General features: G+C 47.6%; 1 protein-coding gene across 1 annotated transcript; it reads right to left on the bottom strand.

Moving 5' to 3' along the window:
• Nucleotides 1-4,344: 4,344 nt before the first annotated feature.
• USP11 (ubiquitin specific peptidase 11) lies at nucleotides 4,345-20,469 on the bottom strand. The gene is given in 22 exon segments (XM_067024129.1): nucleotides 4,345-4,765; nucleotides 4,767-4,874; nucleotides 4,948-5,036; nucleotides 5,211-5,326; nucleotides 5,415-5,564; nucleotides 6,530-6,642; nucleotides 6,863-6,933; nucleotides 7,024-7,266; nucleotides 7,461-7,513; nucleotides 8,504-8,710; nucleotides 9,447-9,541; nucleotides 9,660-9,743; nucleotides 9,884-10,108; nucleotides 10,494-10,652; nucleotides 10,735-10,908; nucleotides 11,284-11,383; nucleotides 11,508-11,569; nucleotides 11,693-11,838; nucleotides 11,977-12,094; nucleotides 12,437-12,567; nucleotides 12,742-12,851; nucleotides 20,246-20,469. Coding segments are annotated over 22 exon segments (2,742 nt in total). The 5' UTR covers nucleotides 20,404-20,469; the 3' UTR covers nucleotides 4,345-4,735.
• Between the last annotated feature and the right edge of the window lie 3,514 nt (nucleotides 20,470-23,983).

Here is a 23,983-nt window from a genome sequence, read left to right on the forward strand (position 1 = left end):
TTATGTAATATCTTTGTATGGTGACAGTAACTAGACTTATCTTGGTGATCATTTTGAAATGAATAGAAAAATTGAATCTATATGCTGTGTACTAGGAACTAACATAGTGTTGAAGGTCAGTTATACTTCAAAAACAAAGAGATAGGGCTTCCCTGGTGGCGCAGTGGTTGGGAGTCCGCCTGCCGATGCGGGGGACACGGGTTCGTGCCCCGGTCCGGGAGGATCCCACGTGCCGCGGAGCGGCTGGGCCCGTGAGCCGTGGCCGCTGAGCCTGCGCGTCCGGAGCCTGTGCTCCGCAGCGGGAGAGGCCGCAACAGTGAGAGGCCCGCGTATCGCAAAAAAAAAAAAAAAAAAAAAAAAAAAAAACAAAGAGATAAACTTATAGAAAAAGAGGTCAGATTTGTGGTTCCCAGAGGCAGGAGGATGGTGGGGAAGATAACTGGATGAAGGCAGTCAAAAGGTACAAACTTCCAGTTCTAAGACAACTACTAGGAATGTAATACACAACATCATATAATTAACACTGCTGTATATTATACACGAAAGTTGTTAAGACAGTAAATCCTAAGGGTTCTCATCACAGGGAAAATTTTTATTTTTCTATTTATTTAATCTTGTATCTATATGAGATGATGGATATTCACTAAACATTGTGGTAACCATTTCATAATGTATGTAAGTCAAATCATTATGTTGTACACCTTAAACTTACACAGTGCTATATGTCAATTATATCTCGATAAAACTGGAAGAAGAAAAAAAAAAGAAACTACACCAAGGCATATCATAATCAATTTTTTCAAAACCATTGCTGAAGAGAAAATCTTCAAAGCAGCCAGAGGGAAAAAAGGACTATGCACAGGGGGACGAAGATAAGGATGAGAGCAGATTTCTCATAGGAAACAATGTAAGGAAGAAGATAATGGAGGAATGTCTTTAAAGTACTGAAAGAAATAGAAACAGCTGACCTAACATTCTAGACCCATGAAAATATCTTTCAGAAAATAAGGTGAAATACAGACTTTTTCAGACATACAAAAACAGAGAATTCATCACCAGCAGACCTGCGCTACAAAAAATGTTAAAGAAAGAAGGCAAATGATACCAGATGGAAGTTAGGACCTACACAAAGGAATGAAGAGCACTGGAAATGGCAACTATGTGGGTAAACATATATGATTCCTTTTCTTATTATTTAAATCCCTTTGAAGTAATTGACTGCTTAAATCAAAATAACAGGGACTTCCCTGGTGGCACAGTGGTTAAGATGCCACACCCAATGCAGGGCGCCCAGGTTCGATCCCTGACCAGGGAACTAGATCCCACATGCATGCTGCAACTAAAAGTTCGCATGCCACACTAAGGAGCCCACATGCCACAACTAAGACCTGGTGCAACCAAATATAAATTTAAAAATAAATAAATATTTTTAAAAATAAAAATAACAATGTACTTTGGGATTTATAACATATGTTAAAGTAAAATGCATGATAACAATAGTATAAAGGCTGAGCAGGGGGAAATGGAAGCACACTATTGTGAAGTTCTTATACTATATGTGAAGTAGTATATATCACTTGAAGGTAGACCTCGATAAGTTAAAGATGTATAATATAAACCCTAAAGCAATCAGTAAATAAAACTAAGAGTTAGAGCTAATAGGCAAACAAAAGAGATAAAGTGGAATCATTTAAAAATACCTAATTCAGGGATTTCCCTGGTGGCCCAGTGGTTAAGAATCTGCCTGCCAATGCAGGGAACACGGGTTCGATCCCTGGTCCGGGAAGATCCCACATGCCGCAGAGCAACTAAGCCCATGCACCACAACTACTGAGCCTGTGCTCTAGAGCCCACGAGCCACAACTGCTGAGCCCATGTGCTGAAACTAGTGAAGCCCGCGAGCCTAGAGCCCGTGCTCCACAACAAGAGAAGCCACCGCAATGAGAAGCCCGCGCACCACAGTGATGAGTAGTAAGTCCCCGCCCGCCACAACTCGAGAAAGCCCGCGCCCAGCAATGAAGACCCAACACAGCCAAAAAAAATTAAAATAAGTAAACAAATTAATTAATTGTAAAAATAAATAAAAAACAAGTAATAGATGATGTGTAATCTAATGAAAAATATGAATTTCTATCAATAAATTTCCTATTTTTAAAAAAACACATAATACACAAAGGGAGTGACATCAGTATAATGGCAGACTAGGAAGCTCCAAGCTTGTGTTCCCCAACGAAAACAAAAAATTAAATTTAAAAAGAAAAGAAAAAAAGAAAGCAATATGAATTGTCAGAACCAATTGTGTCAGTGCTCTGGAAACAGTCACAGGTTTATAGCAACAGAGCAAGTGCCCAATCAAGAAAAAGACATCTTCAAAGTCGTGGGAAAGTTCTGTGGCATTCTTACTCACCCTCGCCCCACCTTCTCCCTGGGACAGTGGCAGTTGTCTGGAAGCAGCAGCCTCATTCCCAGTCCCCTCCCTTGAACTGGAGGGGATAGAGCAGACTATTTGCAAGTGGTTGCTTATGTGCTATCTATCCACATTGTTCCATGTTCCTTTCTTCTTGCCTTCTTTTTGATTATTCATCTATTTCCCTTCCTCTTGTTTGAAATTTATACTTTTTCTATTCTTTAGTTTTTATACCCTTAATTTATCGAAATGTAGTATTAGTCTAACTTAAAATCTTCTAGAAGTGCATTACTCAGTACACTTTAAACTATATCCAATTCAGAGTCCCTCCTTGGCTGTGTCTGATGTGTTGCTAAACTCATCCATCGACTTCTCAAACTTTGTTATTATCTATCTCAGATCTATCACTTCTGCTTGGTTCTTTCTCATTTTCATTTTTAAAAGTTTTAAATTTCTTGTTCATATGTAATCATCTCTATCTCCATGGCCAGGGTAAGCATAACTGTTTTACATTGATGTCTGAGGAGTCTAATATGAGATGTCTCTGTGTAATTGCGTCTGTTGCCTCTTACTTCTCCTGATTCTTAGGCATGTTGTCCTTTCGAAAAGTCTTTGGTTAAACCCGGGAAGTTATTTTGAGTGAATTCATTGTAGGTGGATTTTTGTCCAGGACTGATTGATTACTCATAGCTAATGAAGTCTTATTTTGAACCAGCTCTTTACGCCTGCTTCCTCATCTGCAAAATGGGGTAATAGTGCTTAAACCGTATAGTCTTCGTGAGGATTAAACAACAGCTCATGAGTTCCTGGATCCAGTCATACCTTTAACTAGTATTTCTGTGCTTTTCGCTTAAGTCCGTTTGAGCTGAGCTCCTCACAGCAACTACCTCGATTCTTGCCTGTGTCAACAGCACGACCGGAGATTTGTGGGTGATAAAGCTGGAGGTGGGGGTGGGGGGAGCCTGCCAGGTGCAGTGCAAAGGCAGCAGGCTGAGGGAAATGAGGAGGCCCTTCCCGTGGGAATAGTCTCTCAGCCGTCCTGATCAGGATTCCTTTCCTCAGTGTGAAGGGTTGGGGCGCTTGTCTACGTCCGGATACTGCGCATCTGTCCACTCCACGCTGCCCCAAGGTCGTCCCCACAGGAGCCCTGTTTCTCAGAGGTGAGAGCTGGTGCCTACGGGAGGGCTCAGGTGGGGGCTGTGCAGTGCTTAGGTGGCATCTTATGCTCAGACACACTATGCTGCACCCATTCTGTGCTAGGTGTACCACCTCACTCTTCTGTGGCATGAGGCTGAAGGGACCCTGCCTGGTGGAGGAGCTGCAGTCATGGTGGGAGGCTAAGCATAGCGGCGACACAAACACAGCACATCTGTCCTGTCAGTTCGGCTGGCTTGGGCCAGACGTACCCACTCCTCAGAGGACACTACTGGGGGCCTACGACGTGGTCTGGTTAGTATCTCTGGGCCACCCATTTGCCCACACGGATGCCTGTCTGTTCCAGCCACACCTTTCCCACATCACCGGTAGTGCAGGTCATGTCCACAAAGATTTCCATCCTAGGTCCAGGGAGGTCAAACGTCCCCTCCGGGACTACTGCAGTGTAACTGATAAGGTGTACTGACCTCTGGACCTAACTCGAGCAATTACTTGACCTCTGTATCTGTTTCCCCATCTGAAATTGGCGATGACAACTCCTGCGTGAGACTGTTGTGAGGATTATGAGTCAATATTTCCAAAATGCTTTGGAAAGCACTGGGCATGCAGTTGGTGCTAAGAATCGTGTCTGGTGTGCAGATGGTGCTTCAGAAGCACTTAGAATAGTACCTGGCACACAGATGGTGCACTCAGAGCAGCAGCCATCACACACCTGGCATTCAGTAAGCACACAGGCATAAAACTGGTGCTTGGTAAGTATGTTCAAAGAAAAAACCCCACACTGCCAAGGAACACACTGGCACGTTTATATGTACACAGTGGAAAGTACAGAGTCTCAATAAGAAAATACACTCTGTGTTCAGGTGCACCCCACCACCTCCCCCTCAGTTCACCCAGGTTGAGGACAAGAGGGAAGGGGACAACCATAAATAGAGAATAGAAGGGAGAGTTAATGCTCTAAGGGGCAAACACAGGTAGGCAACACACTGCTGGAAGGAGACATGACCTCTTCTTCCCCAGGAGAAAGCAATATAGCAGCACAGGAGAACAGTAGCCACGACTAAGCCTGTGGCATGTGGCATGGGACACCTAACACAGGTAAGAGGACAGGGGTGGAACCAGGAAGGAAGAGAGCAGAGATGGCTTCCTTCCCTGTGGCAGGGCCAGAGCCCCTCAGTTTATATCCATGAACTCAAGAGTTGGCTGGGGTACCACAGGCTGGCGACGCTGGGGGGTCAGATAAGCTGGGCTGGGGTTGCAGGCGACGTGCCACATCCTGGCGTTGGTAGAAGAGAACATAGGCTGCCTTGGACTGCGAGGAGAGGACAGGAGTCAGTGTGGATTGGGGAGGAGGGTGTCGGGAGAAAGGAGGATGGAAATCACACCTCAATCTGATTCTCAGTCACAGGTGAGACGCTGTTGTCATCGAAGTAGTGCCACTGACCGCTGTCCTTGTTGCAGGCAAATGTCGTGTCTATAAGAGAGGGGAAGCTGTCCTCACCCACCCTCCTGCCCCTAAGAGGTGTCCACGTTCGCTCTCTCACTCTTCCCACCCTGATAACCTCGCCACCCGTTCACACATCTGGGGACACCCACTGGGGACATCCTGATCCCCCAGCACACGGCCCTGGCACGGCCTGGCACATACAGTGTCCATCCCGCAGGCCCCCGTAATGGTTGGAAACCGCGATGAGATCATATTTGTACAGCTCTGGGGCCGACTCGTTTTGCGGCTTGATGACAAACTTGGAGAAGTCCAGGTCCCTGTGGGTGGGGAGAGGGTTAACACTGCTGGCGCCCCCTTCCCCATTGCCTGCCTTCCCCCCACAGCCAGCTTCCCCGGGCCCCGGACCGGATAGGAAACTCCACAAGGGTATCCAGCTTCTCGCGGGAGAACTTGGTGTAGGAAAAGCGCTTCAGGTGGATGATGAGCGTCTCCGGCAGCATCCACAGGTCCAGTTTCTTGGTGGCGAGCTGGTGCTGCTTGCAATTGGGGCAGTACCTAGAGATGGAGCCCGAGTCGGGACACAGACACTTTCTGAGCACCTACCGCATGCTCTTTGTGCTGTGCGGCCTTCATGGGCCACGTATCGTCCAGAGATGCTGCTCTTATTCCTAGCCTGCCTGTTACTCTAGTTTGCTCTCTTGACGCGTTAAAATCCTGCCAAGTACTTACCAACTCCCCACTGTATACACTTTTGTACTGGCGTGTGTTTTTGTTTGGCTTCCGGTCTGTGAGACACTAGTCTTCTTTTAGAGCCTGCCTCTCTCACTCCAGTTTTCTCTCTTCTATTTTATTCACTGACTCACTCGCCAGGTATTTACTGAGGGTCTACTGTTGAGTCCTTTGGCACTACAAATACAAAGGTATTTCTATTCCCTTTCTGCTCCATGGAGATGCCGCTCTTATTTTTGAGACTGGTTTTGTCTTTTTTGGTTCTCTTTTTCTGTTTTGTTTATTCTGCAAGGATCTAACGAGTATCTACTGCACAGCCCACACCATTATAATCAGTGAGAAGAGACACACAGTGAACTTAAAAGTCTTCCCCCTTAAGGGGTTCACTCTAACAGAAAAGACAAAAAAACAATGCAAAGGGGGATCTAGGATGTGACATCAAGTGGCGTCACAGAGCTAGAAAGAGGGAACGGAGGGAGCTGATGGCTGGGGGAGGAGCGGCTTTTAACAGAAGAGTAAGAGAAAGTCTCTCTGATGAGGTGACATTTGCTCAGAGACCTGAGCAAAATGGAAGTCAAATCCTGTAGATAACTAGAGGAAGAACGACTCTGGGAGAAGGCACAGCCCAGGCAAAGGCTCTGAGGTAGGAACAGCCTTGGGGTGTTGGTGGCCAGAGTGGCAGGAAGGCTTCGAGTGAGGGGCAGGGGGAAGGAGGTGTATTTGGTGGTGACGGACTGGGGGAGGTGGTCCCACCCAACTGCACCCCCAGAGGCCCTGTTCTGGTCCCTCACCAGGGGTTTTCCTTCTCCAGGGTCTCAATGGTGGTGAAGAGCTCGATGCACTCCTGCAGCCGCACCGGAGCCTTCTTCAGCACATACCCAACACAGTCATGTTTCACGTAGCCCTAGGTCAGGGGAATGGACAGCCAGGTATGAGGACGGGGGTGGGCGGGGGGGGATAAAAAGGAGTGGGGGTGGAAGACGCACGCCCAGTGGTTAAGAGCACAGACTTTGAAGCTAGGAATCCGAGACCCTGGGAGCTCTGCGGCCACGGCTTGACGGAGGTGGGGGAGGGTGTGTGTGGCGCAAGGTGAAAGTGCCTCCCAGCCCCAGGATCTCGTTTACCTCAGCTTCCACCTCGTCATAGTAACGCTTCTTCATCTCTGGCTCCCAGTCGATGGCAATGTACGGCTGGGCTGGGGGCGAGGGGAGGTGGTCATGGGCCCTGCTGCCAAGGAAACCCCCCTCCCACCTCCCCAACCCTGGCTCACAGCTGAAGGAGACACCATGGGTATCCTCGTTGAAGGTCGAGCGGTCGCTGGTCCCATTGGAATTCACTGTCTGCAGGGTGAAGAGGTGCTTGCGCCGTGCTCTCTGGGGCCAGTGAGATGGTCCAGGGGAGTTGTCCACAGGGGCCCGGCTCCCGCCTGCGACTCCAGAGCTGGGCCCAGCCTGCTCCGGCCCAGGGTCTTGGGAGCTGCCCCCAGCCACATGTCCAGGCTTAGGGAGGTTGTCCTTATCCTCCAGGTCTGCTGGGACAGGAGAGGATGTCAAGAGGTGGGAATGTGTGAGCCCCAGGGGGTTGAGCTGCAATACACATCCATGTGGACCCTGTGTGGGCCAGACCGACCCCCCTACCAGACCCCCTGACCCTCCCTCAGGACATGGGACTGCTTGTACAGACCCTCATCCTTGCCGATCCTCTCTCCTTTCTCCTCCTCACCTTTCTCATCCCCATCATCCTCGTCATCCGAGCTGGGTCTGGTCACATAGCGTCTGCCAACAGAGCAGAGGAGACTCTCAAGGAGGGACCCGAGGGCAGGGAGGACAGAGCCCAGAATCCTACTTTGCTTATGATGGGAAGCCACTGGTAAACCCACGCACAAACAGTTCTTAAGGAGGAGCCTGGAAGGTCTCAGGAGATGCCAGAGGGACACAGGAAGAGGCGGCCTGACAACGTAGGATCTTTTGCGCCACAGTTAAGGAGCGTGGATCTTAAGTATGATAAGCCACTGGTAAACAGGCACACGATCAGCTGTAAATTTCCACCAGGGAAGGCCTCTGAGGAGCACTTGTAAGTGCAACATGAGAGAGAGGTGAAGCCAGATAGCACACTATTGTTTGCCTTGGTAAGGACTCTGGATTTTAAGCACGATGAAAATCCATCACGGGCTTCCCCGGTGGCGCAGTGGTTAAGAATCCGCCTGCCAATGCAGGGGACACGGGTTCGAGCCCTGGTCCGGGAAGATCCCACATGCCGCAGAGCAGCTAAGCCCATGTGCCACAACTACTGAAGCCCACGCGCCTAGAGTCCGTGCTCCGCAACAAGAGAAGCCACTGCAATGAGAAGCCCGTGCACCGCAACGAAGAGTAGACCCCGCTCGCCACAACTAGAGAAAGCCCACACACAGCAAAGATGACCCAACGCAGCCAAAAATAAAAACAAACAAATAAATAGTTATTAAAAATAGAAAATCTATCAGTAAAAACACAAACAACCAAGCCTCTCCAAGGAAGAGACAATTAAGTACAAGATGAAGTCTGTATTTTGTCTGTCTTGTTCACCTCTGTGTATCCCCAGCACCTAGGAGAAGTGGTAGCAAAGTCAGAAATTTAGAGAAAGAAAAAAGCCTACAAGTTCCTCTCTGGCCATGTTAAGTTTGAGCTGTCTTCTGGATGCAGACAAGAGGTGGCAACTAAGCAGTTAGACACCTGGGTCTGAGTTCTGACCCCACCTCCCTGCCTGACCCCAAAGGGCAGACTCACGAGAGGCGGTACAGCAGGATGTGATACAGGGCGTCCCAGGAGAGCCGGTCCCGGGGCACCGACACCAGGAGCGGGTGCCCAAAGAGCATCAGGCCATAGTAAGAATTGTTGTAGTCCCGGGCTGGGGTGCGCTCTCGCAGGTAGATAGGAAGCACAACGTCCTCTCTGGAGTTCTCGCCAATAGCAGCCCTGCCTGACACCTCGTATCTGTGGGGGATGGACATCAGGTCACGCCTGATCAGGACACCCAAGAGGGATTCGAGGACTCTATCCAAGTTGCTCCAGCCACTCACCACTCACAGCCTGAAAATATTTTTAAAAGGTTCCAAAGAGTCACCTAGGGTTCTGTATTTTACAAACTGTTGGATGATTTACACAGCCCTTTGTTTATGTGATGTTAGATGAAGTATTTCGGTGTTATCAGAGCACTGAGGCAGTTAACAAAAATTTTCTGTGACACAGGGATCTAAAACCATTTTCCTTCTGGAAAACTAAACTGCTTGGTTTACAAAAACTTTTCTACTCATAAAGCACCTTCTGTTTTAGTTACCCGAAGATTTCAAACTTGCTCTGAATGTTCTTACATTCAGAAAGCACCTTAGTGTTCCCCATTTCAAAAATCACTTGGTTATTGAGGCCCGCAATGTGAGTAAGGAGTGCAGATCAGCATCGGGTACATACGAGGTACTAGTTAAGTGCTGAATAAAATAAAGGAACAGGAGCCTCCCTCACATAACAAGGAGGAAAACACCCAAGGACGCCCTGTATAAGGATGTGTTGCCCCACTCACTGACAGCCCCTAGCCCTCTGCCCCACTAAGGCACATGGCCGAAGCCCCGAGCCACACAGGTGCCCTGCGAATCAGGACGAGGAAGGGAGAGGGAAGGTGGTTAACGGAGGAGGTTCCTGAGAAGCCTTCATCTCCCCTGGTCCGCTCACTCACATGAAGATATCATCTCGGTCCAAGATGCTGCTCAGAGACTCCTCCAGCTGGTAGATCTTATAGAAGCGGTGACTGAAGACATCGGCCACCATCATCTGAGAATGGGATGTGGAGAGGGGACCGGTCAGTCTGCCAGGTCTCCCCCAGGCCCTTCTGCCTCTCTCTGCCCCCCTGCCCCTGAATCCCACCCTCCTTCTATCTGCAGAGCCTCACCCTTTCTGGCGAGACACCAGTGTGTTTGGCCAGAGCCACACAGAGATCCGAGATCTTTCCTTTCTTGGGGACCACGAGCCGGTGCTGAGGGAGGAACGGTATCCACAAAAGAGCAGAAGGGTGTGTGGTGAGTTAGAGAAGGAAACCTGCAGTACGGCAGAATAATCAAACAAACTCTGACTACATGTCCCTCATTACGGCCCCTGTCCCCATTCCCCCCATACCTGCTCTGGCTTGCGGCGGGGGTCCATGGAGACAAAGAAGACCTCCATGACCCTCTTGTGGGTCATAGGCAGTGGGACACTGAGGTAGCAGAAGGGGTCGAAGGTCACAGACACGTTGCCACAATCAGGGCACACCACCGTGGACTTGAAGAGGCCATGGAAAGTGTCCACGATGACAGAATCGTTCCGCCGTTTGTGGTTCTGCCAGGCCTCCTGAGCAACCTCCTGTTGAGTGTCGTGGTGGGTGGTGAGGCTTGCCCGGGGCCCGGGCAAACCATGGTGTGGGGTAGATGCGCATGGGATTAAAGTTAAGGTTAGGGCCACCAGTAAAGTCCAGAGGCAGAGTTACAGCGAGGGCTATCTGGAGACTGCGTTCACTGTCGGGGCTGGGGGTTATTTGGGGCAGGAGACCAGGTGGGGGTTAACTCTGGGTTGGGTGTGAGGGCAGATGTGGCGTTGGAGCCAAGGCTGGGACTGAGGTCAGGGAAGAGGAGCTTGACAGAAAATGGTGGTGTGCGGGATACTCCAGGGAGGCCAGAAAATTCCTGAGGCAGGGGCCCTAGTGGTTTTAATGAGGCTCTCAGGATGTGGGTCTTCCAGGAGCACCCACCTGATCTGGCCTCCCAGCAGCATCGCACAGTTCCACATATTCCTTCTTCTTAACACGATTGAGGTCCTCGTGAAGCCCATCCAGGAGGAATGACAGCAGCTCCTGTGAGTCATGCTGCTGGTAGCCCAGAAACTGGGATGCAAAGTGGCCGACCTTGGTCTGAGAAAATGGGCAGGGCCATCAGAGCGTGAGGGAGTTGGGGGATGGGGGCGCAGAGGAGCCTGCCAGGGCTGAGCCACACCTTGAACACATGGGGCACGATGGAGCGGTGGTGGCCGGACCACGCCTGCTTCACCAGGTCCGCATAGGCCTCTGCGATCTCCCCCTTCATGCCCAGCGGGTTGCAGAAGTTGAGCTCCTCCAGGTAGCGGTTTTTGAGGAAGTAGTTGGTGAGCTGTGGCACGTTGCTGAGGCACTGCAGAAGGCAGGGGCCAGGTGCATGAAGAGGAGAGAGAGGTAACCAAGGTGGGGACAGAGGAAAGGGAGATAGGAGGAAGGAGGAAGGGGAAAGAAAGAGAAGGGGCAGGGGAGTAGGGGAGAGAAGAGAGCAGCATTTCAGGAGAAGGAAGAATGTGGTGACGAAGGAGAGAAGACAAGGGAGAGCAGGGAGCAAGTGGAAGGAAGCGGCGTTAACGTTCCAGAAAGTAACGTGGGCATGTCGAGCCAAACTGTGGGGCCCCAGCTTCCAACATGATCCCTTGCCCTGCAGTACCCCCCCTAGCTCTGTCCCCAATCTCCAACGCTCAAATCCATCCCTGCACAGTGCCAGACCTAGACCTAATGGCTCAACCTGCAGGGCCGAGTTCATGAAGCACGTGTTGCCCAGATTGGTGAGACCACAGATGCCCGGCTGGCCCTGGAAGTCCTCATCCTCCTCCGACGCGCTGCTCCTGGGACGGATGAGAAACTCTTATCAGCGGAGGACCTACTACTTGTGGGTGGAATGTGCTCTTGGGCTCAGTTGTTCTGCCTACTGTGGGATCCCACTCTGGACTGGAAACCCCAAGGGCTCACATGGCGGGCAGCTGTGCGCTGGGCCAAGTGCCATCCTTGTTTCGGGTCTCCATGATGACCACCTGGGTTGGAGGGAGAGGAGTAAAGATCAGGAAAGGCATTCATGGAGGGCCCACGGACACCTAGCCCTCACTTCCCCCAACCTGAGCACGGGTGGTGGGCCAAGAAGCCCTCCCCACCCTTACCTGCCCAGTCTTGAGAGCAGCGTCAAGCACTGTGACACGTGTGTTGCACAACCTCTCAAAAGAGCCCTCCGCGTTCTTGATCCACAGCCGTGTCTCTTCCTGGGGGCTCACCAGAAACTGCTCTTGAGCGGTGCGCAGAACTAGGTCTGTGGAGGGTGATGGAGCACATTCAAGGTCTTCCTGGGACCCTGGAGGATCCACCCATCTTGGCATCAGACTCCTTAGGTCACTGAGCTGTGACCATGGCTGGGAATGCCAACTCATTCCGCGACCCTTAGACTCACCAACAGAATCTGTGTGGCTGAATTGAGCAGTGTGAGCTGTGTCCATATCACTGTGCTGGATGAGCAGCAGTTCTACTGGGTACACTTCAACCTTCTGGATGCTGGACAGCTCCACGACCTGGAAGGAGGGAAGGATGCACACACAGGTGTACCCACCCAACACACATATGGACACAGGAACGACAACCTTTGAGATCAGAGGAACATCCACACAGACAAACACACATGGCATAGACACATGTACGAGGCTCCGTGAGGGGAGCACGCACAGGCGAGCAAATGCAGGGGACACAGCAAGATACCGTCTAATGACCTGGAAGAGGAGGAGAGGGCAGACCCAGGTGTATGGATACAGCATACGTGAACACACAGGTCTGGACTCATCCTGGGCCTATGAGGCCTTCCTCCTACACTCCCCCCTATAAAAGCCACCCCCCAGCACCCTCCCCACCCACTATACCTTGCGTTCAATGGGAGGCTGGCCATGCTCTAGACCATACCAGTTGACCAGGTAATGCCAAGCAGCCGCTGGGAGCAGCACATAGTCCTCACCTTCCACCAGTCCCTTCTTGAGGTGCCAGTTTACCTGGTCTGCAGGAGGGCGGGGGGAGGTGGCAGAGGAACAATCAGGGAAGGAAAGTGATGAGTCACTCTGGCCATCTCACCAATGACCTAGCACAGAAAAGGGGCTCATGATCATTTGCTGGGACAAAAGACGACAAGAAGTCCAGGCTAGGCTGATGTGGGGAGGCAGAAGCCTGGTACCTTCAAAGAGCTCAGCATTGTTGATGCAACCAGGGAAGGTGCTGGGGTCCTGGTCTCCTCCCTGCACGTATACTTCCCACTGCTTGTACCACTGCTGCTCCACGAGGAACCTGGACCAGACAGGTGACAGGGTGTCACACGGCTATCTGGGGGTTAGTGGTACCACTTCACACGGTTATTAGACTAAAAGTATCAACACGTTACAAGTCAAGATGACAAGTTTCATGAACACCTGAAATTAATACAGCACTACACACCAACGATATTTCCGATTAAAGAAAGAAATTCTTCCCAGAATTCAACATTTAAAAAAAAAATTTCAGCATCATATAAAAATAAATTAGAAGCAAAATGTATTCAGTGAAATCCAGGTTCGGATAGAATGCTTAACTTCTTAGGATACTAAAAGAGATTTGATTAAAAACATAAAGTGTGCTCAATAACGGCAAAAAAAAAAAAAAGAAAAGAAAAAAGAAACAACCCATACCCATACCCATGGTGCCAGAAAACAAGAGAGATTTTATTATGGAATAAACAATCATTCACTTGTATTAGTCTGTGGGGTAACACAGTCAAATTAGGTTCAAAATAACTGTTATTTGCAGCTAATGTTGTAAGACTTCAGCCATTTGTTAAATGTGCAGTGTTTGTAAAGGATACAAAAATCTTCAGCTAAAAAATGGATTGTTAAATTCTGAAAACCCGCTCAGAAATCAAAAAGAATTTCAACTGCTAAAAGAATCATAAAGTTTTCCTTCAAAAATTGTATACTGTCATCTTTAAAATAATTTTTATTTAGGATTTATTTTGGCTTTAGAGTAAATTTCTAAGTGTATGGTGACTAGCTCACTCTTTGTGTAAAACTGTGGTGAAAAACATATAAAATTTACCACCTGAACCACCTTTAAGTGCAGTTTGACCTGTTCTCTTTTAAAGGAGACTTTTATATGCACTACTAGGATAAACATTTAGGACTGTTGAAATCTGCCTTTGTAAAATGTCATGAGAAATTCTGAAGTCTGCAAAATACTTGACATATAATAAGTGCTAAATGAACATTAGCTGTTACTGTTCCGATCCCAGAGCTTAGACAAAAAAGTTCATGTACATATAATCCTCGTTCCCCCCTCCAACCCCAACACAAACTGCTCTGCTATGGAATATTTTTTCTTTTTTTTTTTTGGCTGCGCCCACCCGTGGCATGCAAGATCTTAGTTCCCAGACCAGGGATCGAACCTTGCCCGCTGCAGTGGAAGTGTGGAGTCTTAATCACTGGACCGCCAGGGAAGTCTCTGCTATTGAATTTTTGACACATAAAAGGCTGTCCCATGTATTTAACAGCCTCAAATAAACTCTTTTTAAAAATTACAAAACTGATGAAAAATACGTAACAGTTTTCCAGCGATTTAACTCTATAAATTGGATTCCTTAAAATGGCAACTTTTCTTTTTGTTTAAAAGGATCAGAAAGGTAGGGGGATGGAGAGATATAAAAACCCTGGAATAGTCACATGTTGCCCAAATAGGCAAACTTTTCTGTGGGTTGTTTTTTATTCAGTTATTTATTTAGGGGGTTGCAGTGACCCCCACAGACCCCGTACTTCATTCATGCCAGGGACACACACCCTCCCCACCCCGATGGCTCAAGCCACAGACACTTCCCATCACGGACCTTACCCTCTGTCACTTGCACCTTCACCTCCCCTTCAAGGTTTTAATTGCCTGTATTGATGGTCTATGAGGTTAATTTACTCAGTAAAGCTAGTTTATTGTTAATGGGACCTTCGAAGCAAAAGGAGCCACAGCTCAGTGGATTTTTTTAAAAGCAGATTTTTAAGGAAGATTAACATTAAAATCACTTTTTAGAGTGGTAAGCAAAATCCCCAGACCTGGCTACAACCTGGATTTCTAAAGCTGTCATAGAAGACTGAAGTTTTACATAAATTTTCACGAAGTATCACTACCATGGTTTTTCAATTCAAATACACAAAAACTTCTTTTAACATCTCTGAATTGGGATGGCTCATAATCTGTCGGCTCAGGTGGCAGTCATGACAGAGTTATCATTGTCTAATGAAAAAGCACCCACATTGTTACATTTACTCCTACACTTCAATTTTTTTGGGTTGCTACTGTAAATGGTATCTTTTAAATTTTAACTTTATAATTTCTTGTTGCTAGTATACAGAATTAAAATGGATCTTCCTAAAGTCACTTATGTTTGTGTTTCCTCAAATTTGTTAAAATGATATGAAATATGTGCTTACAGAAAGAAATTACTAAAAATATTGTCTGTCCTCTAGATTTCTCGTGTCTGGAGAAAATATTGATTATTCTGGTTAATCATTACACTAGGTATAATAATTACAGAGAAATGGAAATATGGATATAAACTAAGAGATGGTTTCCTACTTGTTTTATTAAAAGGTTGTTAGCTTATTCAGATGGTAAATGTGCTATTAAATTGTTCTAAATTTATTATTTATATATCTGTGTAAGCCTACATACATAAATAAGAAGGCAGGCATATAAATAAATCCTTTCTGTAAACTGTTACATGAATAATGTACCAAAGGAGAAAAATTAGAATTTGGGCCTTTTTCTGTAAAATGACTACATTAATTTATGCCCAGATTGGAAGTTCCTTTTTCTGTCACCAAATTACTGTTAACTCTTGGTACCATCTGACACCTCCTTAGCTCATTTTTTAAAAAGAATTCTTGCTTTAAAAAAAAGTTAAGCTCCTAATAATCTTTGTTATTTATCACTGTGTTTTACGAGGTTGACTATAAATATTTCTTGTCTTTACTTCAATTTATATCTTGTTAAAAAACAACTACACTTCCTTTGTCTTTCACAAATCCAGGCCAAAGTCAGAATAACAACACTGTTAAGATGTTCTTTTCTGTCTAAACTATCTCTGGGAGATACCACAAAGATCTACTCCTTTGCCCTATAAAAGGAATGACAATAGCATCATTAGGTTTATCCAAAATTCCCCCAATTTTAATTAACTTGAAAATTTCAGAAAAGCTTTCATTTTTCAAACTTGATATTTTTAAAAATGACAAACCCAAAAGAAAATTTACCTCCCTAGATTGGTTATTGTTAATTATATATAATTAGATATACTAATATAAGTATCTTTCAATAACTGCACACTTTTCAAGCTAAAAAGCATACTCATGTTCAAGCAACAAAGACTAGTACAGTAACTGTCTACCAAAAGATCCCCCCTTCAGGACGCTAGACTCACAAACCCCTTTCCCTTTTTGGTTTACAAAAAGTCTGAACAGGTACTAGGGGTGCCGACTCAATTACAGGGGAATTGTCAGAGGTCTATTGTTTATTTCAGTCTTTCATTAGATCCAGTGGCCAAAGCATATTTACCTTGTGTAAGAGCTATAGCAGCAAGCGCCAACCAAACGTGTGAAAATTTCAGTCGGTTTAGTTCTAGGGTCTTCATTAAAGGTAACGGTTCCCCGTGCTGTGCAGACTTCTCCATTGATAGAAAACCCTCAACATTTCTAGGCTAGTCTCTTACGCCCCAGTGAGACGTTGCTTCCCCTTCACACATCACAGTCGATTCTGCAACACTGAACCCAGCCACCCACCTTCCTTAACCTGAACAAAGAGAACCTCATGCTTGCTTACCTCTATTAGGAAACTATCCAGACCCTGCACAGACCTAGAGACTCCTTCAGCTATCCCAGATTTAATTGTTTTAGATGGTTCATCCTCAACAATTTGCCAAGGAGGCTAAACTATCACAGATTTGAATTTTCTCTTAAAATTTAAGCTTCTCCTAGAAATTAAATCAGTTTAGATGGCCAAATTAATTAAATGCCCCCACCCAGATCTGCCAGCTGACAAAAGATAGCAGGTGCAAATATTAATATGGATATTAGGTATATGATTTGGGGTTAGTCCATGACTTTGAAATGCTTTATAAGCACAAATTTCCTGACCACTGCAGCAAACCCCTATAAAATAGACAGCAAATTAAAGAATCTTGATGTGCTCTGCTCTAGATAAGCATTAAAAAATGGAGCTAAGGAAAAATGCTGCATGATATTATCCACAAAAGCAGAGATAAACTGGCTTCAATACTGAACCAACATCGATGGGATAAATTTTTTTATTGACAGAGCATAATTTTTTATTCACATGACATAAAATTAACCATTTAAAAAGTGAACAATTCAATGGCATTTAGTACATTCAGCGTTGTGCAACCACAACCTCTATCTACTTCCAAAACATTTTCAACACCCCAAGAGGAAACCTGGTACTGGTGGGATAATTTTAAAGGGTATTGTCACAAGGCTGTAAAGGTAGGATGGGGCAGAAACCGAAGTCGTCCCCCCCCGCCCTTCTGAACACCTCCAAATGGGCTATAAAAATGTTCCTGTTATTGTTGTTTATTCTCAGGATGGACTGAGGTTTTGCCTTGCTGGAGAGCTATAGTATAATGGTAAAACAAATTGCTCAGTTCCATATTTCCGATTTGGGGAATCTCAACTTGTCTCTCCAGTAACAGGAATATATATTTCGCTAGTACTGTGATTAAAGGACTCTGTAAAATGAGCAAACCTCACTCCTAAAGGCTCTCAGGTGAGAGCATGCTTGAGGCGTTCGAGGAACAGCAAGAGTCCAATATGGCCAGACGGGGAAAGGGAGGGGGAGGGAAATCAGAAGAGCATGGGAGAAGATCAGAGCCAGGGACCAGCCTCGCAATCCTAAAGCCCTGCAAGTCACTGTAAGAATTTTAGCATTTACATTGAATGAAACAGGAAAACTGTTAAAACATTTTGAGGAAAGGACGGACATAAATTATTTTTAAAAAGAATTACTGTGTACGGAAAGAGGAAAATAGTACCTGCACAGTGGAGAAACCCAGCAGATACCTTCACCAAGTGATCAAGGCTAACGTCACCAATGACGTCATGTGGAGTACCCACCTGACATGATGCAAAGGGCACACCATGTGCATGCAGTCTGATTTCATATATATCCTCAATAAAATGAAAGCTTAGACCACAAATACTATTTAGGGATGCATACAATGGTGGGGAAACGCTAACGAAATTAAAAATTCAGGGTAATAACTTCCCATGGCAGGGAGGGAGCTCTTCATCTGGGAGGGGCACAGAAGGATTTCTTAAGGTAACGGTCTGAATCTTAACCTAGGTGGTTAATTCACAAATTTTTTATTATTCTTTAAAGTTTTTACTTTGAAATAGACTCAGAAAAATCGCAAAAATAATACAAAGAATTCCCGTGTGCCCTTCATCCAGATTCTCCAAATTTAAAATGTTACCCATTTGCTCAATTATTTCTTTAAATACGTTTTTATATATGCCATTCTTTCAACGATTTCAGAGTAAGCTTGCTTACACGATGGTTCTTTACCCCTAAATATTTCGGCATGTATTTCCTAAAAACAAAGATATTCTCTTTCATACTCACAATACAATTATCAAAAGCAAGAAATGAGCAGTACTAATAGCTAATCTTCAGACCTTAGTAAAATTTTACCAATTTCCCCGTTCATATCTTTTACAGGAAAAGAGAAAATTCATTTTATGAGAAAATACTGATTTTTAAATAATTTATTTTTTCTGCTCCGGGATCCAACCCAGGATCACACTTTGCATTTAGTTATCATGACTCGTTAAATCCCGTTAATTTCTTCAGTCTGGAACAGTTCTTCATCCTTTGTCTCTCACGACCTTGAAATTTTTGAAGAGCACAGGCCGTTTATTTTTATAGTGTCCATCAACCTGGGCTACGTAAACGTTTCATATAATCTTTACAGGTCTTACGTATTTCACAACTTAAAAAACGAGATGCAACGCGGCGAGAAATAAAATGAACCCAGGAACAGTACATTTCAAGCACTGGTTAGCAAAGAAATCAATTAAACAAGCCGATTTATCAAGATACGCATTGACATTTTAAAAAGCTATTTGTTCCTGATTACAAAAACAAAGCAGTACTAAAACAGAAAACAAATGTAACATCGAAGGCCCCTCCCGTGCCAATCACCTGCACTTTCTCCCGTCCTGGGAAGAAGGGCTCGGCCAGAGGCAAAAACCTCGCCGCGTCACAAACTTTGCTCATTCGCAGGCGCCATTTTCTGCTTCACAAGGCACCACCTCCCCTCTGCAGTCTTTCCTCGGCCCCAGGACACGCCCCTCGGCCTATGTCACAAGCCTCGTTCCCAGTCTCTATCTCCCTCCATCACGCAGGCTCCGACTTCTCCTCCCCACCCCAGCCTTTCGGCTCCGATTTCGCTCTTCCGCCTGACATCACCCGCCTCGCCTCCGTTGTCAGGGGCGGCGGAGCACCGCGGGCCGCCCCCAAATGCTACGTTACGTCGCGCAGACCACGCTGCTCTGCTCTGTTGCTGAGGCAGCCTCCTTCCCAGGTTCTCAGTTCCACAACGCGAGCCTGACCCCGCCGCCGTGGCCCTTTCTTCTCAAGATCCGCCCCCCCGAATGTAAATTGATACAGCCACTATGGAGAACTGTATGGAGGGTCCTTAAAAAACTAAATATAGAACTACCATACAACCCAGCAATCCCACTACTGGGCATATACCCATAGAAAGCCATAATTTAAAAAAGCACATGCACCCCAATGTTCACTGCAGCTCTACTTACAATAGCCAGGACATGGAAACAACCTAAGTGTCTATCGACAGATAAATGGATAAAGAAGATGTGGCACATATATACAATGGACTATTACTCAGCCATAAAATGAAATGAAACTGAGTTATTTGTAGTGAGGTGGATGGACCTAGAGTCTGTCATACAGAGTGAAGTTAAGTCAGAAAGAGAAAAACAAATACCGTATGCTAACACATATATATGGAATCTAAAAAACAAACAAAAAAATGGTCATGAAGAACCTAGGGGCAAGACGGGAATAAAGACGCAGACCTACTAGAGGATGGACTTGAGGACACGGGGAGGGGGAAGGGTAAGCTGGGACAAAGTGAGAGAGTGTCATGGACATATATACACCACCAAACGTAAAATAGACAGCTAGTGGGAAGCAGCCGCATAGCACAGGGAGATCAGCTCGGTGGTTTGTGACCACCTAGAGGGGTGGGATAGGGAGGGTGGGAGACACAAGAGGGAAGAGAGGTGGGAACATATGTATATGTATAACTGATTCACTTTGTAATACAGCAGAAACTAACACACCATTGTAAAGCAATTATACTCCAATAAAGATGTTTTTTAAAAAAATATCCCCCCCCACGCCTCTCCACAACAAACCGCCTCTGGTTCTCTGGCCGCAGGCTCCACCACACAGGCCCGGCCCCGCCTCTTTCCCAGACAAGGCACTTCCCCGCCTCTCTTGTCCTCAGTCTCACAGGCCACGGCCCCGCCCCAAGGCACCTCTCCTGCGGACCTTCGCCGCCCCGTCCCCCACCGTCGCCAACGCCCCCATCATCCCCCCAAGCCGAGGCTCCGTTCGCAGCTCGGCCTCACCAGCTTTCGCCCGCCCGCAGCGGATGCCCTCGCCCATTCTCGCCGTTCTCTATCTGGCGCCACTGGCTATCCAGGCCCGGCACCGCTTCACGCTGTGGCTCTCGGTCCTCGGCCGCAGCCGCAGCCGCAGCCACCGGACTCTCTGCGACCGCCGCCATGGCCGTTCGCCCTCCTCTCACAGTCACCGCAGCTGGGGATAGTAAGAGGCCCCCTCAATTGCCACTTCCGGCTTCTGGTCCCGGAAACGGAAACAGAGCCCCCCAAAACAGCCGGGAGACTATTGCCATTTTGAAAAGGGACACGCCGCTCGGACGCGTCGAGGGGCTAGGCGGGCATGGGACCTTGGGCGGTGATCTCTGCGACGAATAGGCGGGGTAAAGCCTCCAGTTGGGCACTAAAGACAAAGGTGTCTTGTGGGATTCTAATGCCATGTTGTCTGGGCAAACGGTTCTGTGGAAGGTGCAGGGAGGCGTCCTCGGGGTGGACGAGGACATGTATTGGGGAGCGCTCAGGAGAACACAAAGGTTCCAGGTCTTCTCGGTCCCATGCTCTGCTGGGGACAGCGGGCCCCTATCCTGGGAGCGGCGTTTTTGCTAGCCTGACCAGAATACCCTTCTTTCATTGCACTACCCTTCCCTTCTCCTCCATCAAAACCTAATGCAAAAGAGGTCACCACTTCCACGGCGCCACCCAGCGCCTCGGGCCTCCTCCCTATGTGAACTAGATTTATTCTCTTGATAAACGTGTTGAAGGCGAGTCAGCCCCAGGCCAGGTATATTTGTTGGAGTTGCAGTACTAATAGTTGGCCCTGTTTAGGTGTTTTATTGCACGTAAATAGTAGTCTTAGGCAGCAGATTGCCTATGGGCAACAATGGGGATGCTGAGCACCAGAAACGTTAATTCAGTTTGCCCCACCTAGTAAGTAGTGGAGCTGTGGTTCGAACTCAGGAATTCCAGTTCCAGAGTTGGCACCTTAAAACACCAGGCCACAGATCCTCAAACTGTGGTCCTAGGCTTTCTACCGGTTCAGGAAACCCTTTCAGGGGGTTCACAAAGTCAAAACTATTCTTAACAATACTTTTTCATGGTCATTCTCTCTTGCACGTGCAGTGGAATTTTCCAGAAGCTGCATGACATAAGCAAAAGCTCTTTGGATGTCCTCAGTTCTTAAGAATGTAAAGGGATCCTGAGACCAGAAGTTTGAGAACCAGTCCACCACACCAGGGTTTTTTCAACTTAGGCCCTATTGACATTTCTCTGTTGTAGGAAGCATTGTAGGATGTTTAGCTGCATCCCTGGCCTCTGCCTGCTAGCATCCACCAGTTGGCACAACCAAAAGTGTCTCCAGACGCTGCCAGACGCCCTCTGGGGGTGGGGGAGATTATCTCCTGCTGAGAACCAGTACACTAGACTATGCCAGCCTTTTCTCTCCCAGGGGTCCCAGCCCTACATGTTGGTGATAACTAAAATTTCTCTCTTTGGCTCTCTACATCTACCTGCCTATTGGCTGTCCCCACTTGACCATATCACAAACTCCCCAAGACAGGCTCATGATTCTGGGTCTGTTTCAGTGATTTCCTTCACTATCACCACCCATTCCCACAGGCAAAAACACACCTTGCCTTTCCACACCTCTAGGCCCAGGCACACACAGGTCCAGAATACCCTTTCCCTGCACAATTTCAAACCCCACTACCACCCATACACATGATCTTATGATTTACCTGTTTTCGGTTAACTTCTGCAGGGCAGGGATTGTATATTACTGTGATTCCAGCCTCCAGCTCAGACCTGGCACAGGTGAGGGGGTCACAACTCAGTTGTCCAAACTTTGAGGGAGGAAAGGGAGCAGCCCTTTCACCTGGGGATCCCCAAAGTGGCATTCGAGTTCGGTCTGGCACATGGCAGACAGTTGCTCTTCAGGTCCAGCTGAAGCTTGTCAGATTCTCTGAATTGACTCTTATTGCCCCTCTGCAAACTCCCTGTCCCCATTTAATTGGTAACCCATCCTTACTACAATCCCACAAGAGGCCTCCCTCCCTAGGCCTAAACTCGATTTCTCCATTTTGCAGAAACCAACATCTGCCCACACCAGGGACCCTACCACTTCCCAAAGCAGTTGGGTGAATTCTAGTCCAGCCTGGCAATCTTGTCCCCTTTTGCAAGGTCTTCGTTTTCCCCACCTCCCTTGCTGCCAGAGGTGGCCATGTCAATTGATTCTAGCCAAAGGGTGGCATAAGAAGTCTGCTGAGGAGCTTGTGGAAATTTCAGCCCTGTTACAAGGAAGCAGTCAGGTAGGGAGAGTGATGTTTTCCCTGCTTGCTTTCCCATCTTTGGGGACATGGCAGCCATCATGGAACTATAAGGCTGCAAGCTATCACCAAAGTGCTTACAGGGACACAGTAGAGGTCCATCGGCCACTTGCCACCGCTAGACTTCAGTGACCAGTCACTTAAGCTTGCATCTCCTGTAGCATTGGCCTGGCCCTGCCCACCTCAACTATTCTGCCTGGAAGTCTATCCTAGGCTTTGCCCAAGATGGTGGACAGGGGCTAGAACTCCCAAGACAGAGGAAATCGAAGCCTCGACTTGAGACCAAGTCCCAGGCTGTGTCTCTTGACCTCTAGCCTCTCACAAACCACTGCATCCTTCCCAGGGTCATCTCATACATGTCCATGGTTTCCATTACTTCCTAGACACCAGTAATCTAAACATCCAATTCCATCAATGGCCCTACTCCTGAATTTGATCCATGTATTAAAAGGATTCCCCTATCTACTCAGTGGTTAAAAATCTACCCTCCTCTCATATTCCCTCTCCAACTGGCCTTTCTCATGCTCCCAGCCAGACATGTCTTGGTCATACTGGGCCTCTCTGCCTCATCTCCCCAACTCATTTTATTGGGCCTTCCAAGTGTCTTTCAAACAAACAGCCTCTCTACACCCACCAGTCTACCCTCTGGCTTCCGCATATTCTCGGGTAAATCTGACTGTTCTCTCCACTTGATCCTTAGCCTATGCTCTAGACAGCCTGCCCTGCCTGCTTCAGCTCGATGTTCCACCATTGTGTGCACCCCCCCCCAGATGCCTTTTTCATAGTCCTGACACGTCCCTGGCCCACTCTCAGTGCTCTTCTAGACAATGGGGACCAGGTATGAATTCTCCAAGGTCCCAGTACTCACCCTGGGTTGAGCCCACCCCCACAGGGATTTGCAATCAGGTTTTTCACTTTAGACTTTTTAATATTTCATACAGCGATTATGGTGCATTCAGGAACCCACCCCTCCCAAACCCCCCCTAGGAAGGCCCCTGCCCTCCCACCCCATTTGAGGGCTGCAGGGTTTAGAGTGAAGGGGAGGTAACCACCCATCTGGAGACTGATCCCAGAGACTGTCCCTGCCCTGCCTCATCTTTCCCAGGGGTTAGGGGGTAACTCATGGGCACACACCCCCATGTGCCCCTCTGTCCCTGCCTGTGCACATATACACACTATGGCTCCTCACTGAGTTGGTCAGTTCCTGGCAGGGCCCCTACTCAACAGCACCGAGTGGGATGGGGGCAGGAGGGCTGGGCTAGGGAGACCCTGAGAAGGAGGCCCCTGCTATGGGACTGCAGGAGGGAAAGAGTGGGGGCCCCCCACCTCATCCATCTCCCAGAGTCTTCAGTAGTCCCCAAGTCCCCCTGCAGCTGGGGATGACAGGTGGGGGTCGGAAGGCGAGTGGTCGAGGCATGCTTTCCCT

Source organism: Kogia breviceps, chromosome X (assembly GCF_026419965.1).
Source record: "Kogia breviceps isolate mKogBre1 chromosome X, mKogBre1 haplotype 1, whole genome shotgun sequence".
In the NCBI taxonomy this organism is placed as follows: Eukaryota; Metazoa; Chordata; class Mammalia; order Artiodactyla; family Physeteridae; genus Kogia; species Kogia breviceps.